Source organism: Dryobates pubescens, chromosome 15 (assembly GCF_014839835.1).
Source record: "Dryobates pubescens isolate bDryPub1 chromosome 15, bDryPub1.pri, whole genome shotgun sequence".
In the NCBI taxonomy this organism is placed as follows: Eukaryota; Metazoa; Chordata; class Aves; order Piciformes; family Picidae; genus Dryobates; species Dryobates pubescens.
In genome coordinates, this window is record NC_071626.1 from 3,167,501 (window position 1) to 3,181,401 (window position 13,901).

At 43.1% G+C, this 13,901-nt stretch overlaps 1 protein-coding gene across 1 annotated transcript in view; it reads left to right on the forward strand.

The window, feature by feature from the left end:
- CFAP54 (cilia and flagella associated protein 54) overlaps positions 1 to 13,901 on the forward strand; it is a gene marked incomplete at its 5' end in the record, with an annotated part of 119,110 nt that overhangs the window by 47,454 nt on the left and 57,755 nt on the right. The window contains 9 exon segments of the mRNA XM_054168042.1: positions 1,295 to 1,442; positions 3,311 to 3,466; positions 3,901 to 4,023; positions 5,794 to 5,922; positions 7,784 to 7,880; positions 8,193 to 8,282; positions 8,667 to 8,793; positions 9,789 to 9,900; positions 11,616 to 11,650. Coding sequence (XP_054024017.1) covers positions 1,295 to 1,442; positions 3,311 to 3,466; positions 3,901 to 4,023; positions 5,794 to 5,922; positions 7,784 to 7,880; positions 8,193 to 8,282; positions 8,667 to 8,793; positions 9,789 to 9,900; positions 11,616 to 11,650 — 1,017 coding nt within the window.

Consider the following 13,901-nt stretch of genomic DNA (forward strand, 5'->3'; position numbering starts at 1 on the left):
TCCTCTCCTCTCCTCTCCTCTCCTCTCCTCTCCTCTCCTCTCCTCTCCTCTCCTCTCCTCTCCTCTCCTCTCCTCTCCTCTCCTCTCCTCTCCTCTCCTCTCCTCTCCTCTCCTCTCCTCTCCTCTCCTCTCCTCTCCTCTCCTCTCCTCTCCTCTCCTCTCCTCTCCTCTCCTCTCCTCTCCTCTCCTCTCCTCTCCTCTCCTCTCCTCTCCTCTCCTCTCCTCTCCTCTCCTCTCCTCTCCTCTCCTCTCCTCTCCTCTCCTCTCCTCTCCTCTCCTCTCCTCTCCTCTCCTCTCCTCTCCTCTCCTCTCCTCTCCTCTCCTCTCCTCTCCTCTCCTCTCCTCTCCTCTCCTCTCCTCTCCTCTCCTCTCCTCTCCTCTCCTCTCCTCTCCTCTCCTCTCCTCTCCTCTCCTCTCCTCTCCTCTCCTCTCCTCTCCTCTCCTCTCCTCTCCTCTCCTCTCCTCTCCTCTCCTCTCCTCTCCTCTCCTCTCCTCTCCTCTCCTCTCCTCTCCTCTCCTCTCCTCTCCTCTCCTCTCCTCTCCTCTCCTCTCCTCTCCTCTCCTCTCCTCTCCTCTCCTCTCCTCTCCTCTCCTCTCCTCTCCTCTCCTCTCCTCTCCTCTCCTCTCCTCTCCTCTCCTCTCCTCTCCTCTCCTCTCCTCTCCTCTCCTCTGTTCTCCTCTGTTCTCCTCTGTTCTCCTCTCCTCTGTTCTCCTCTGTTCTCCTCTCCTCTGTTCTCCTCTGTTCTCCTCTGTTCTCCTCTCCTCTGTTCTCCTCTCCTCTGTTCTCCTCTGTTCTCCTCTCCTCTGTTCTTCTATCCTCTGTTCTTCTCTCCTCTGTTCTTCTCTCCTCTGTTCTTCTCTCCTCTCCTCTGTTCTTCTCTCCTCTCCTCTCCTCTCCTCTCCTCTGTTCTTCTCTTCTCCTCTCTTCTCTCTTCTCCCCTCTTCTTTCTTCTCCTCTTCTCTCCTCTGCTCTCTTCTTCTCTCCCCTTCTCTGTTCTTCTCTTCTCTCTTCTTCTCTCCCCTTCTCTCTTCTTCTCTTCTCTCTTCTCCTCTTCTCTCCTTTTCTCTCTTCTCCCCTTCTCTTCTCTCCTCTCTGGTATTAGAAACCTCAAGCAATTTTTTCAGGTTTATGTATAAACTTTATTTCCAGAAAGTAGCTACAGTAATCTATTTTGGGTTTTTCTGGGGGGATCCATCAGCTTGAAATTCCAGACTGCATTTTAATACGATGCAGTTGCAGGCATGTGATACCCAAATCATCACTCACTGGCTTTTATTGTTTTATGGTTTGTAGGTTACGTTTTGAAGCTCTGTCTCGGACTTCTCCTATAACCCTGCAGCTTTTCCTGAGGAATATATTTGTTGCCTGTGACATTGGTGTCATGGAAAGAGCACTCTTCTGTGATTCCATCCGTTCCAGTGAAGTGCTTTACAAGGAACAAGTATGTGTGGCTGAAAATAATGCACTGGGTTTGATTATTACTTTTTGATCATCTTCCTCTCAGAACTGCAAGATGAATGTTGCAATTTACTAATCCTGTTTGCAGATTAATTGTTATCTGCTCATCCTCTCTGAAGTATTTCAGCAGCTGTGGACTATTTTCTATCCTGGTGGAAAGAGGGTTTCTGAATCAATTGTTGCCTAATCCAAAGCCCACTGATTCCAACTCAGGAAGGATTTTCCTTTATTTAAGCGGTGGTAGGCTGTAATTTAAGAATGAAGTCTAACCATAGTCATTTTTGTCTTACAAAGATGCTCCTTGGATTTTTCATTTTGAGCATTTCTGCTTTTTCATATATATATATATATATTTGCAGTAATATTGAACTTTGAACAGGGTTTCATGGCTTTAATAATCCAAAAGTCTCTTATCTCAGACTTTCTTGTAGTAGAGTGGCATGTTAATGACACAGAAACTTCTTTATTTGGATAGTCAAACTTGGCCTCCTGTATTACTAGAATCATTAGGGTTGGAAGGGACCTCAAGGATCATCCAGTTCCAAACCCCCTGCCATGGGCAGGGACACCTCACACTACAGCAGGTTGCTCACAGCCACATCCAGCCTGGCCTTCAAAACCTCCAGGGATGAGGCTTCCACCACTTCCCTGGGCAACCTGTGCCAGTCTCTCACCACCCTCATGGAGAACAACTTCTTCCTAACTTCCAATCTCAATCTCCCCACTTCTAATTTTGCTCCATACCAGTCCTATCACTCCCTGACATCCTCAAAAGTCCCTCCCCAGCTTTCCTGTAGCCCCCTTCAGATACTGGAAGGCCACAATTAGGTCTCTTTGGAGCCTTCTCTTCTCCAGACTAAACATTCCTATTCTGCTCTTTCTTTGCTGAAGCACTTGTCACAGAAAAATGTGAGCAGTTGATTACTCAGTGACTTTGCTGGGTCTGCTCATACATACAAGGACTGCAGCAGGGAACTGGAAGGGAAGGGAAGGAATTGTCGCCCTCCCCTTAACCTCCTCTGAGAGGTAAGATGTGAAACTTCCACTCCACACAGGCTGAGGTTGATAACCAGGCTGTTGAAATTACATAGGCAATTTCAGAGGGCACAATTAGCTTAGGAACAATCATCTCCTTTAAAATCATGAAGGATGTTGCATTTATGTGCTTCTAACAAAGGTCAAAGTAAATTCATTACCAAACTTTTACCTTGCTTGCTGCTTTCACTGCTCTTTTACACTGCTGTGACAGAAGCCTTATGAGGAGAGGCTAAGGGTGCTGGGGTTGTTTAGACTGGAGAAGAGGAGGCTCAGGGGAGACCTTATTGCTATCTACAACTACCTGAAAGGAGGTTGTAGCCAGGAGGGGGTTGGTCTCTCCTCCCATGCAACCAGCACCAGAACAAGAGGACACAGTCTCAAGCTGTGCCAGGGGAAATTTAGGCTGGAGGTGCGAAGAAACTTCTTCACTGGAAGAGTAATTGGGCCCTGGAATGTGCTGCCCAGGGAGGTGGAGTGGTGGAGTCACTGTCACTTGAGGTGTCCAAGAGGGGATTGGATGTGGCACTTGGAGCCATGGTTTAGGTAGTCATGAGGTGTTGGGTGATAGGTTAGACTCAATGATCTCTGAGGTCTTTTCCAACCTTATTGATTCCATGATCTGTCTTCCTTTACCCTCAACTGATTTTAAACAGCAGAATTGATATTTTAATCAAAATGTGGTGGTGTTTGGGTTTTTTTTTGTGGGTTTTGTTTGGTTGTATTTATTTTTCTGTTTGGTTTTGATGCTTTGTTTTTCTGTTGTGGTTTGTTGTTGTTGTTGTTGTTGTTTTGTTTTGCCTTTTTTCCCCACAGGTTGCCAGATTAGCAGAATGTGAAAGAATGACTGTGGCCATTGAACTTAGCAACTGGTTGAATGATGCAAGCTACACCCTGCAGTCTGTGGTACAATGTTATGGGCTCCTTGCTCCAATGATTTATCACAAGATTTCTGCAGTGCCAGTAATTCAGGTGAAAGCATTTTAAGGCAAAGCAGCTGGCATTTAGGTTCTGCTGTTACAGTGATTGGAATTAAACTTGAAATGAAATGGAGAATGGGAGAGCTAAATGTCCAGGCTTTGACTTTTTAGTAGGTGCTGAAAGAAAAGACTTTTATGGGTTTGTGTGTTTCCAGTGCATTTATGTTTGGTGCATGTGATGACTTGCTAAAGGCATAGCTAGCCCCTGGAAAGGGCTTCTGTTTCAGATTGCATAGTGAAATGGAAAAGTAGTTCAGTCATAGAATGGTCCAGGCTGGAAGGGACCTCCAACAGTCTGACCTCTCCACAGTCAGCAGGGACATCCTCAATTAGATCAGGTTGCCCAGGGTACAAGCTTCTACCTCTGATGGAGACTCCAAACTTTGTTTTAACCCTTGGTTTTTTCTTTTGTTTGTTTTTCCACAGATCCTCATTAAGTGCTTGGCTGTCCTTCAAGAAATTCCAAATGCTGTTTTGCAGAGGAAAAAGTCAGGGTGTTATGAGAGTATTCAACACATGATAGCTTGCAGTTCATTTTATACAGCAAAGGTATGGTCTGTATTACTGTGCTTACAGCTTAGTTTAAGTTATATTAGGAAGAAATTCTTTACAGTGAGGGTAATGAGGCACTGGGACAGGATGCTCAAGGAGATGATGGATGCCTCATCCATGGGGGTGTTTGAGATGAGGTTGTGTGAGGCCTTGAGCAACCTGGGCTGGTAGGAGTGTCCCTGCCCATGGCAGAGGGGTCAGGACTGGATGATCTTCAAGGTCCCTTCCAACCCAAACCATTCTATGATCCTCTTGTCATTCAGGGGAAGTAAAAAAAACCTTTAGTAAGCTGGCCTTCAGAGAGAGCTTTTAAAGCTGACACACTTAAATAGCCAAGAATATTCATGACTAGAAATATTTGTTACTATCTTTTGTGTCAGTGCTTTTTCAATGATGATGACATTTGGACTTGTTAATAGAACTGAGGAATTTCATTTGTTCAGAAAACAGACTGTAACTATTAGTCCATGCCATGAAATGTCATTCTCTCATTTCCTATCATTGTGGGTACTTTTACACTGAAGGTAGCACTGCTTTCAATAAGGCCCATATGTAATATAGAAATGTAATAGTGTATTTTCTGCAGATAAGCCACATTTGTAGCTTTAATCAGATTAGCATATCTGGCTTATTTGCTAATTAGACACAAGAGATTTGTGCTGTTTAGTCCCACGTGCTGGCAGGAACACAAACACCATGTTTAATCGTGATACAGGTCTGAGGTGAAGCTAGGAAGTCAGTCCACAGGTTAGGATCAGGTCTGGTGAGGGTAGCTAGGTTCACACACACAGCCCAGCAGGCTGCTCTTCGTGATGGGAACATTCTGAGGTCAAGCTGAGGAGTCAGGCTACGCATCAGCTATCCAGACCAGGGCATCCTTTGCTAGACCCAGGCATGACTTGGAGCATGCTGCCACATAGGAGCAGGCAGGGTCTGTAGGCTCAAGCCTGAGCTGAAGATAGAGCTATCAAGGCCAATAAAGCCTATTAGGACCCTTGATACACAGTGTTTGTTGGATTCCCCAGCTGACTGGCTGGCTGATTGCACTGCTGGCTGTTTTCTGGTTTTTTTAGAGAGAGCCTTTCAACAGAAAAACAAACAGAATGAGTGACTTGCAAAGGCTTCTGATGCATCCATGGTGTATGGCTTTCTGTTGAGTCACAGGCCATGTACTGTAATCATCCTAAAGTAACCTGTACCCTTACTTTGTGTATCCCAAAGGCAAACATCCTAACCTGAAGTTACCTTTCACAGAGCAGGAGGTTTGAGAGCAGAGCAGGTAACCTGAAGTTGCCTTTCTTTGAGCTCCATCTAAAGAAGACAAAGCCCTCTAAAGGCATTCCCTACACTGCTCATTTATAAACTTCATACTTTGAAACAAGGAATTTCCCCTCTCCTGGGGTTTTCAAAGGTATAAGAGAGGCAAAGGAGCATCATTTAGTTACCCTTTACATTCTTTGATAGCAGCACTGCCTGAGAAGAGGGAGAATGTTAGTCACAGACACAGATACTTCTGGTTATGTCCTGCTATTCTCTGAGGGATAGGTTAAGCAGAACACACAGATACATGTTGAAATTCCAGTGATTTTACAGTCTGTAGTCCTGGGTATGGGGTTTTTTGTTTGTGTTTTTACCCCCTGAATCTTAAGTGTTGTGAAACAAATTTCTCTTCATAACATTCCTGCATTTTGACAATTATAAGTAGACAATAAGGAATCAGTGCCTGTTGCACAACAATGCAACAGGTAACAGATGACTCTCTGATAGGTTCTACGTTCATGGAAAGAATATGAACTGGCAGTGATCATTGTGAACTATGGGAAAAAGTTGTTGGATTCTTCACCAGCAGGCCTGCCACAAGCTGTGAACACTGGGGCAACACACAAGGAAGTTAAAGTAATTGCTCTAGATTTTACTACTTCTTTGCTCTGAATACTGTATTTTATTACTTTGAAGGCTACTTTTGTTGCCTTTTTGTTTTAGAAGTGCTTGCACAGATGAAGAGTTTCTCTTTAGAATAGGAATTCCCAAAGGGCAGCAGAAAGGCTTCTGTTCAATTGTAACCATCTTTGTTAAGAGCAATTGCAGTGGCTGCAGGGTCTCATCTTGTTCGGCTGGTGAGAGGTTGGCAATAGGGGGTTGGGGCTATTCAGTTTGGAGAAGGGAAGGCTCCAAGGAGACCTAATTGTGGCCTGCCAGTATCTTCAGGGGGCCTACAAGAAAAGCTGGAGAGGGACTTTTGAGGGTGTCAGAGAGTGATATGACTGGGTAGAATGGAGCAAGATTGGGTAAACTGAGATTGGATGTTAGGAAGAAGTTCTTCCCTATGATGGTGGGGAGACCCTGGAACAGGTTGTCCAGGGAGGTGGTGGAAGCCTCATCCCAGGAAGTTTTTAAGGCCAGGCTGGATGTGGCTGTGAGCAACCTGCTGTAGTGTGAGGCGTCCATGCCCATGGCAGGGGGGTTGGAACTGGATGATCCTTGAGGTCCCTTCCAACCTTAAAAATTCTATGATTGACTCTATGATTATAGCTCAGAGCCACAAGGACCCTGAAGATCTTTAAGAATCCTTAACTGATCTTCACAGATGCTAGGAATGTTTTCTTAGACAGAAAAAAAACCCTCAACAATAAGAAGAGTAAAAATAATCCATGCAGTGTAGAAACTTAGCTTCTTATTTTGTGAAGCAGCTGCTGTGTACTGAAAAAAATATTTCTCATTAGAGGAAGAACTTCTGAACTTAATGTCCTTAATACTGAAACTGCAAAGACATGCAACAAGTTGTGAGGATTTCCTGCAGCTTATACTCAAGTGTTGATTCTCCATACTGTTCTGCCTGGTTTTTTCCCTTTAAGTTCTAGAGGACATTATACTGGAGAGGGATTTTGAAACAAAGGCAAGAAGTAGGAATAATGAGAGAGGAAGAAAGGAAGCAGTGTGAGCATAAAATGAAGATCTATTAAAGAGAGGGGCAAAAGGTCAATCAGCTTACAGGGAAGGATTTAGTTATGAAAATTAGTAGGACACTGATAGGATCCAGGACAAAGTTTTGTCCATTGTTTATTAGTGAACTTGTGTTAGCTGCTCCCAGGTTCATAACAAAAAAGCCAGATAGGGATCAAAGATGATAGGAACAATATAATACCTTGAGCTAAGTAGAACTGACTGAAAACTACTTTTTTTCACCAGAGTGAAAATAAAAGAGAAAGAACTTTCTTTCCAGAGGAATGTTTTTATTTCTGTAGGCAGTAAATAATCTACAAACTATGTTTTTTCCAGGGAACACAACATATTTTATCAAACAACCTGTTCCAATATGTTGTTGTAGTAGCATGTGGGACTTCCCCAAGAATTTACTTGGTGGCAGAGGCAACTCTGCTCACTCCCATGGAGATCAGTGGAGAATGAATCATGGCCAAGTGTTTGAACCTGTACAGAAAGAAAAAATTATGAACATCAACTTTGTTTCAATTAATAATAAAAAGTTAAGACAGTATCAATGAAATGGTCAGGTACAGAATTAGAGGAGCTGGGATCTAATCTAATCTTCACTATTGACCTGTTGGTTTTAGTTGGGTGAAAGCTAACCCAGAGAGGTTTTGGAGTCTTTCAAAAACTGCCTGGATACATTCTTGTGTGGACTACCCTAGGTGATCCTGCTTTGGCAGCAGGGGTGGACTTGATCTCTGGAGGTCCCTTCCAACCTCTAACATTCTGTGATTGCTAAGTTTTCCTGACTAAGTATTTGCTCTTACAGCCCGTTTCTTCCAAGACATCTGACTTAGCTGCAAGGGAAAAAGCAACAGAGAACCTAAATGCTCTTGAATCAAGTCTCCTCAGACTGACAAAACCAGGTAGGTGTGCTCTTGGAACACTCCTTACCTTTGGATTTTTGTTAGACCTCTGCTGAACTCCAGACATCCTGCCCATTAAGTCTAGTACCTGGAACTTCATCAGTCATGCCCATAAGCTGTTCATTAAGCAACACAGCTACTTATGGTAGAAGAGAGCAAGCTTCTGAATTTCTCTGGGGAGGACAGTGAGAAATGTCAAAAGGAGACTACATGCTAAAGAAGAGTTTTTCTAGTCTTCAGTTGTGATTCCAAGTAGAGTTTCTGTTACACACTATCACTGTCATAATGGATTTGATTTGCTTATTGATTTAGCTCGTGGATCAGAGCTTACAGGACAGGAAGATCCTTTTCTTCTTTACCCTGTGGTGTCATGCTGGACATCAAGCAATGCTTTTCGAGAAGGTAGGATACTTGGGGGGATTTATTTTAACTGTGAAGTCTTCTTTGCTGCAGAAAGTTGTCAGTAAAGCTCTCTACTTCTTGCTTGGAATAAACTGGAAACTCAGAAGCTCTCTGCTTCCTTCTTGGAATAAACTCTTGGTAACTCTCACTAGCTCTCTGCTTCTTGCTTGGAATAAACTCTTGGAAACTTTCTTTTCATTTTGTTTTCAAATATACAGAATCAAGTAAAACACAGACTAAGAAAGATTGTAATACAGTCACAGTTAGTGCATGAAATACTCGCCACCAAATGATTTTAGATGTAGGCATAGCTGCAATAGGTCAGTTCAGTGCCTTTTCCACCATAAATACAAGCCCTGTTAATTCTTGCTTACTTTGTGGCAGTGATGAAATTCAGGAACAAATCACGTTTTCTTGAGTTTTTTGTTCAAGTCTTGCAAAAAGTCCTGAATGAAGAGAAGTTCCAATCTGTTCTGGAATGGGCAGAAGATGTGCAAGTTTACTTGCAAAGGTAAAGCTCTCTTATGGTAGTAGTGAAAAATGTCTGCTTAGGGTCATCAGTGTCACAGTTCATAGAATGGTTTGGGTTGTAAGGGACCTTCAAGATCATCCTGATCCAATCCCTCTGCTGTGGGCAGGGACATCTCACACCAGCCCAGGTTGCTCAAGACCTCATCCAACCCAGCCCTAAACACCCCCAGGGAGGAGACATCCACAGCCTCCCTGGACAACCTGTTGTAGTGTCTAGATTAGACAGTGTTGGATGATAGGTTGGACTCAATGATCTCAAAGGTCTCTTCCAACCTGGTTAATTCTATTCTATAGCACCTATATGCCTTATTGTTGTAAGGCAGTGGGATAATAAGTATGTTGGGTTAAATCAGAAACAAACTTGTCAGCATAGTGTCTAAAATAAAGCCCTACACTGAAAAGATTACCAACAGATAATGAAAAGGAATCAAACTGTAGATATTTAGCTCAAAAGATCCCCAAGAAATTTAACTCCAACTTTGTAATATTTAAACATGCTCACAAGTAAATTTGAAGGGCAAATAGTAAATGAAAAGAATTATTATATGGAACAGGAATTGCTGGTAAAAAAAAAGGGACATAAGTTCTTTGCAGAATTCCAGAGCAGAATTTGGATAATCAGACTCACAAAATCAACCAGGTTGGGAAAGACCTCAGAGATCATCAAGTTCAACTTATTACCTAACACCTCATGACTAACTAAACCATGGCTTCAAGTGCCATGTCCAATCCTGTTTTGTTTCACTAGGAGCTAGGAAGGTGAGATAATTATTGCCTGTAAATTCAGAGAGCTATAATAAACCTTCCTATTTTCCAGAGGGGAAGAAGGAAAGAAAACCTTCTGAATTTAAAACTCCTAGTGAAGTAGGAATTGCATGTGCTTCACCTTGTTCCCAAAGATAACCCTTTAGCTGTGGGAGGAGTTCAGCATGAGTGATGGCAATTGTAGTGATTTTCGTGTGGGTTGTTTGGCAGGAGGAACAATCACTTCCTCGGCAGCAGTGGGAATTTGACACCCATCATAAGCTCCCCCACTCTGTCAGAAAGCATGGAGAGGCACAGTGCAAGAGCTGGGAAGCTTCAGAAAGTGAGTTTTGTTTTTAAGAAGTCATTTATGTCTTTACTGGGCAGCAATACTATAAGAAGAGAAAGGATTTTTAACAGCTGTCTCGTGCAAACCTCAGCTGGAAGCCTGCACAGTTACTGAGGTTTGGAGAACAAACTCCAGTCTCAGCTCGCCTCTGCACTCCCGAAACCAGGATGAAAAGCTGGCATGGGATTTATTTGAAAGACCAAAAATTGTGAGGAATTTGAGATGGGTCAGGCTAATAATTTCCAAAAATCAGAGAAAACTTGGCTTTCATCAGCTCCCTCTGAAAAGCTCAACATGTTAATAGGAAGCAGCTTGGGTACTGTTGCATTAAAGAGATCAGCTTAGGTCTTGTGCTTGCACTCTTCATGACTCCTTATACAAACATTTTAATTGCACAATGAATTTGTGTGTTCATAATTCTTATAAAATAAATGTTTGCCTTTATTGGAAGGTGAGAATAATCATAATGGATTTGTATTGTTTTGGAGGAAGAGTTTTCTCTCTCATAACCTACTAGTAATGGTGCAATGCTGCTATTGTCTGAGACAGATTAGAATCATAGAATCATTTAGGTTGTAAAAGACCTTTAAGATCATCAAGTCCGACCATTAATCCAACCCTACCAAGTCTACACCAAGCCATATCCCCAAGCACCACATCTACAAGGCTTTTAGACACCTCCAGGGATGGCAATTCAACTGCCTCCCTGGGCACCTGTTTCAATGCCTGACAACCTTCTCAGGGAAAAGTTTGCTCCTCGTGTCCATCTTAAACCTCCTCTGGTCCAGCTTGAGGCCATTCCCTCTTGTCCTGTCACTAGGCAGAAGAGACTAACTCACAACATCCTCCCTTTGGTAGTTGTAGAGAGCAATAAGGTCTCCCCTCAGCCTCCTCTTCTTAGGGACAGGCTTTTCTGTCTCAGGCTTTATATTGCAGTTTTGCTCTTTATAAGAATAGGAGAGGAACTATCATTGTTTTTGAGATGAAAACCAGTAATAAATGAAAGACATGTGGGAACCTGGATGCCTTCTTAGTGTCATTTGACATTTACCTTCCAGGAAAATGGTGATGCTCCTGGAACATTGAATCTCTGTTTTTCTGTCCTACTTTGACTTCTGCAGAAGCAGAACAGTATGTAAATGCTGGAACTGTTTGTCAATCTGCTGTACAGCTCAAGTAATTGATAATGCAGGTATTTTAAGTATATTTCAAGATGTTCATGGAAGATTTCTTTTAAAGAGTACAGTAGCCAGGTGGGGGTTGGTCTCTTCTCCCAGGCAAGCAGCACCAGAACAAGAGGACACAGTCTCAAGCTGTGCCAGGGGAGGTTCAGGCTGGATGTTAGGAAGAAATTCTTCACAGAAAGAGAGATTGGCCATTGGAATGTGCTGGCCAGGGAGGTGGTGGAGTCGCCATCACTGGAGGTGTTTAGGGAGACACTGGATGGTTTAGTTGATTAGACAGTGTTGGATGATACATAGCACTGTGTGCCATAGTTTAGTCATGAAGTCTGTGGTGACAGGTTGGACTTGATGATCTTTGAGGTCTCTTCCAACCCTGGTGATTCTGTTAGTGACTCGATGATCTGAAAGGTCTCTTCCAACCTGGTTAATTCTATTCTAACCTCACAGAAATCAGAGGCATCAACTCTGAAGAAACCAAGGAAAAAAGCTTTGAGTCCTATTCAACATAAACATCAATTCACAAAGAAATCAAGCTTAATAAAGTCTCTAGAAGCAGAAGGGTAAGTGAAGACAACTTGTCAGGTTCCTATAGAGAGCAACATGTTTTGACTGAAATTTAGTTTATTCTGTTTAAAACTCCTTCCCCCTCCATCAAATGGATGAGTTTTTGAACAGTCCACTCACTCCCCTGTTTTAGTTTGATATGAAAAGAGCTTCTACTCAAGAGAACAATTTCATTTCTGTTTCAGAGGATAACTGTTGAAGATTTTGAAGTCTTTATTAATAATCAAAGACTGCATTTAATTTCTGTTAACTTGAGAATGTTGATCCATCCATCACCACCATTCTTGCACCCATCGCAGAGCTAGGGGCAAGACCCTCAACCAGCCAAGATACCACCCAGGGGAGCTCTGCCCCATGAGGAGCCCCAGCCAGTGCCCATGGAGGATATCGGAGCAGTCATCAATGTTGGCCCTAACAACCGGGGGGCCACCAGGCCCCCCGGCCTTTGTTGTCACCACCACCAACACCCAGTGTGCGCCAGGGGCACTCACCAGTGATGAGAGGAGGATCCTCAGCCCAGATGGGCTCAGCTTAGGGCTGCTGCCTTTCCTGGAGGGGATTAAATAGGGGAGTGGGTGGGGAGGGCCAAGTAGCCACACCTGGGGTGGGAGGAGACTCCAGCAGAGCCCAGGTGCTGTGGGTTTGAGGGGAAAAAGGGGGAAAATGGGGCAGGTGGGGTAGAAAAGGGGCAGACTGTGAAGCCAGTGTTATTGAGAAGGAATGGATATCAAAATAATATTCAAACATGAATTATTGACGTTTAGTGATTGCTAGATGCTTAATATGGCCAGTTTCAGGAGGTTCCACTACTCTTGGATATTAGATAATTTGGTGCTAGTCTCTTCTCACAGGTAATTAGTGATAGAACAAGAGACAATGGCCTCAAGCTGTGACTGGGTAGGTTTAGATTAGACTGTAAGAAACATTTATTCCCAGCAAGAGTGGTCAGGCTTTGGAATGTGCTGCTCAGGGAGGTGGTGGAACCACCAACCCCAGATGTGTTTAAAGGTAGTTTGGATGTGGTGCTTGGGGATATGGTTAAGGGGTGAACCTTGTAGAGTCATGTTCTGGATTGGACTTGGTGATCCTGAGGGTCTTTTCCAACCTGAATGTTCCTGTGATTCTGCGGTGTAAAAGCTGTGTTTGTCTGCATGCTATGATGCTCTTCAAACTGGGCTGGGGAGCTTACCTGTTAGGAGTCTAATAAAGAATGTTTACTTGTTCCTGATGTTCAGCTGGTTCCAGAGTGACTTTTGGCATCCTTTTGTTAGTCTTTTTTTGGATTAGTTGTTCTATAGCTTTTGGAAAACTATTTCTTGATAAGAAACAAATCAAAATTAATTTACATCTTTTCTTGGTAAATGATTGCCTTTATTTGGTTAAGCCATCCATTTACTTGGTTAAGCCATCCATTTATTTGCTTAAGGTATCCATTTATTTGGTTAAGCCATCCATTATTTGGTTAAATTATCCATTTATTTGCTTAAGACATCAATTTATTTGCTTAAGACTTCCATTTATTTCACAGAATCATAGAATGGCCTAGGTTGGAAGGGACCTCAGACATCATCTAGTGCAACCTCCCCACCATGGGCAGGGACACCTCACAACTAGTCTTGGCTGCTCAAGGCCTCATCGAACCTGGCCTTGAACACCCCCAGGGAGAAGGCATCCACAACCTCCCTGGGCAACCTGTTCCAGAGTCTCACCACCCTTGTATAGAAGAACTTCTTCCTTCTCCTCTCCCTCAGCTTCAAACCATTCCCCCTTGTCCTATTGGTAGACACCCTTATGAAAAGTCCCTCTCCAGCCTTCAATTGCCCTCCAGCTCTTTGCTTAACCATTCCTTTTTCCTGTGACAGAAAGAACCCACCCTATTTAACTGATTTTGATGGCCTTCAGTGGAAGGGGGAAGTTTATCTTATCATGGGCTTTTTTTTTGCTTCTTCAGCTACTCTTTCATATCTTGCACAGTAATATTGTTGCATAATGTGATCAGCGTTGTATATGATGTACTGTGCTGCCTTCATTTTAAAGGTGGAAAGCAAGAAAACAGGCAAATAACTTAGATTGATAAAGGGATCAGCTTATGAAAAAAACAATAAAAATGAGATTTGATTTGATCTCAGAATTTTATGTGTGCAGGTAATACAGAACTATTTGATCTGGCAGAGAAACATAAAATATATATATATATATATATCTGTGGCTGGAAATTAAAGCCAGGCATCCAAATGTGAAATAGTT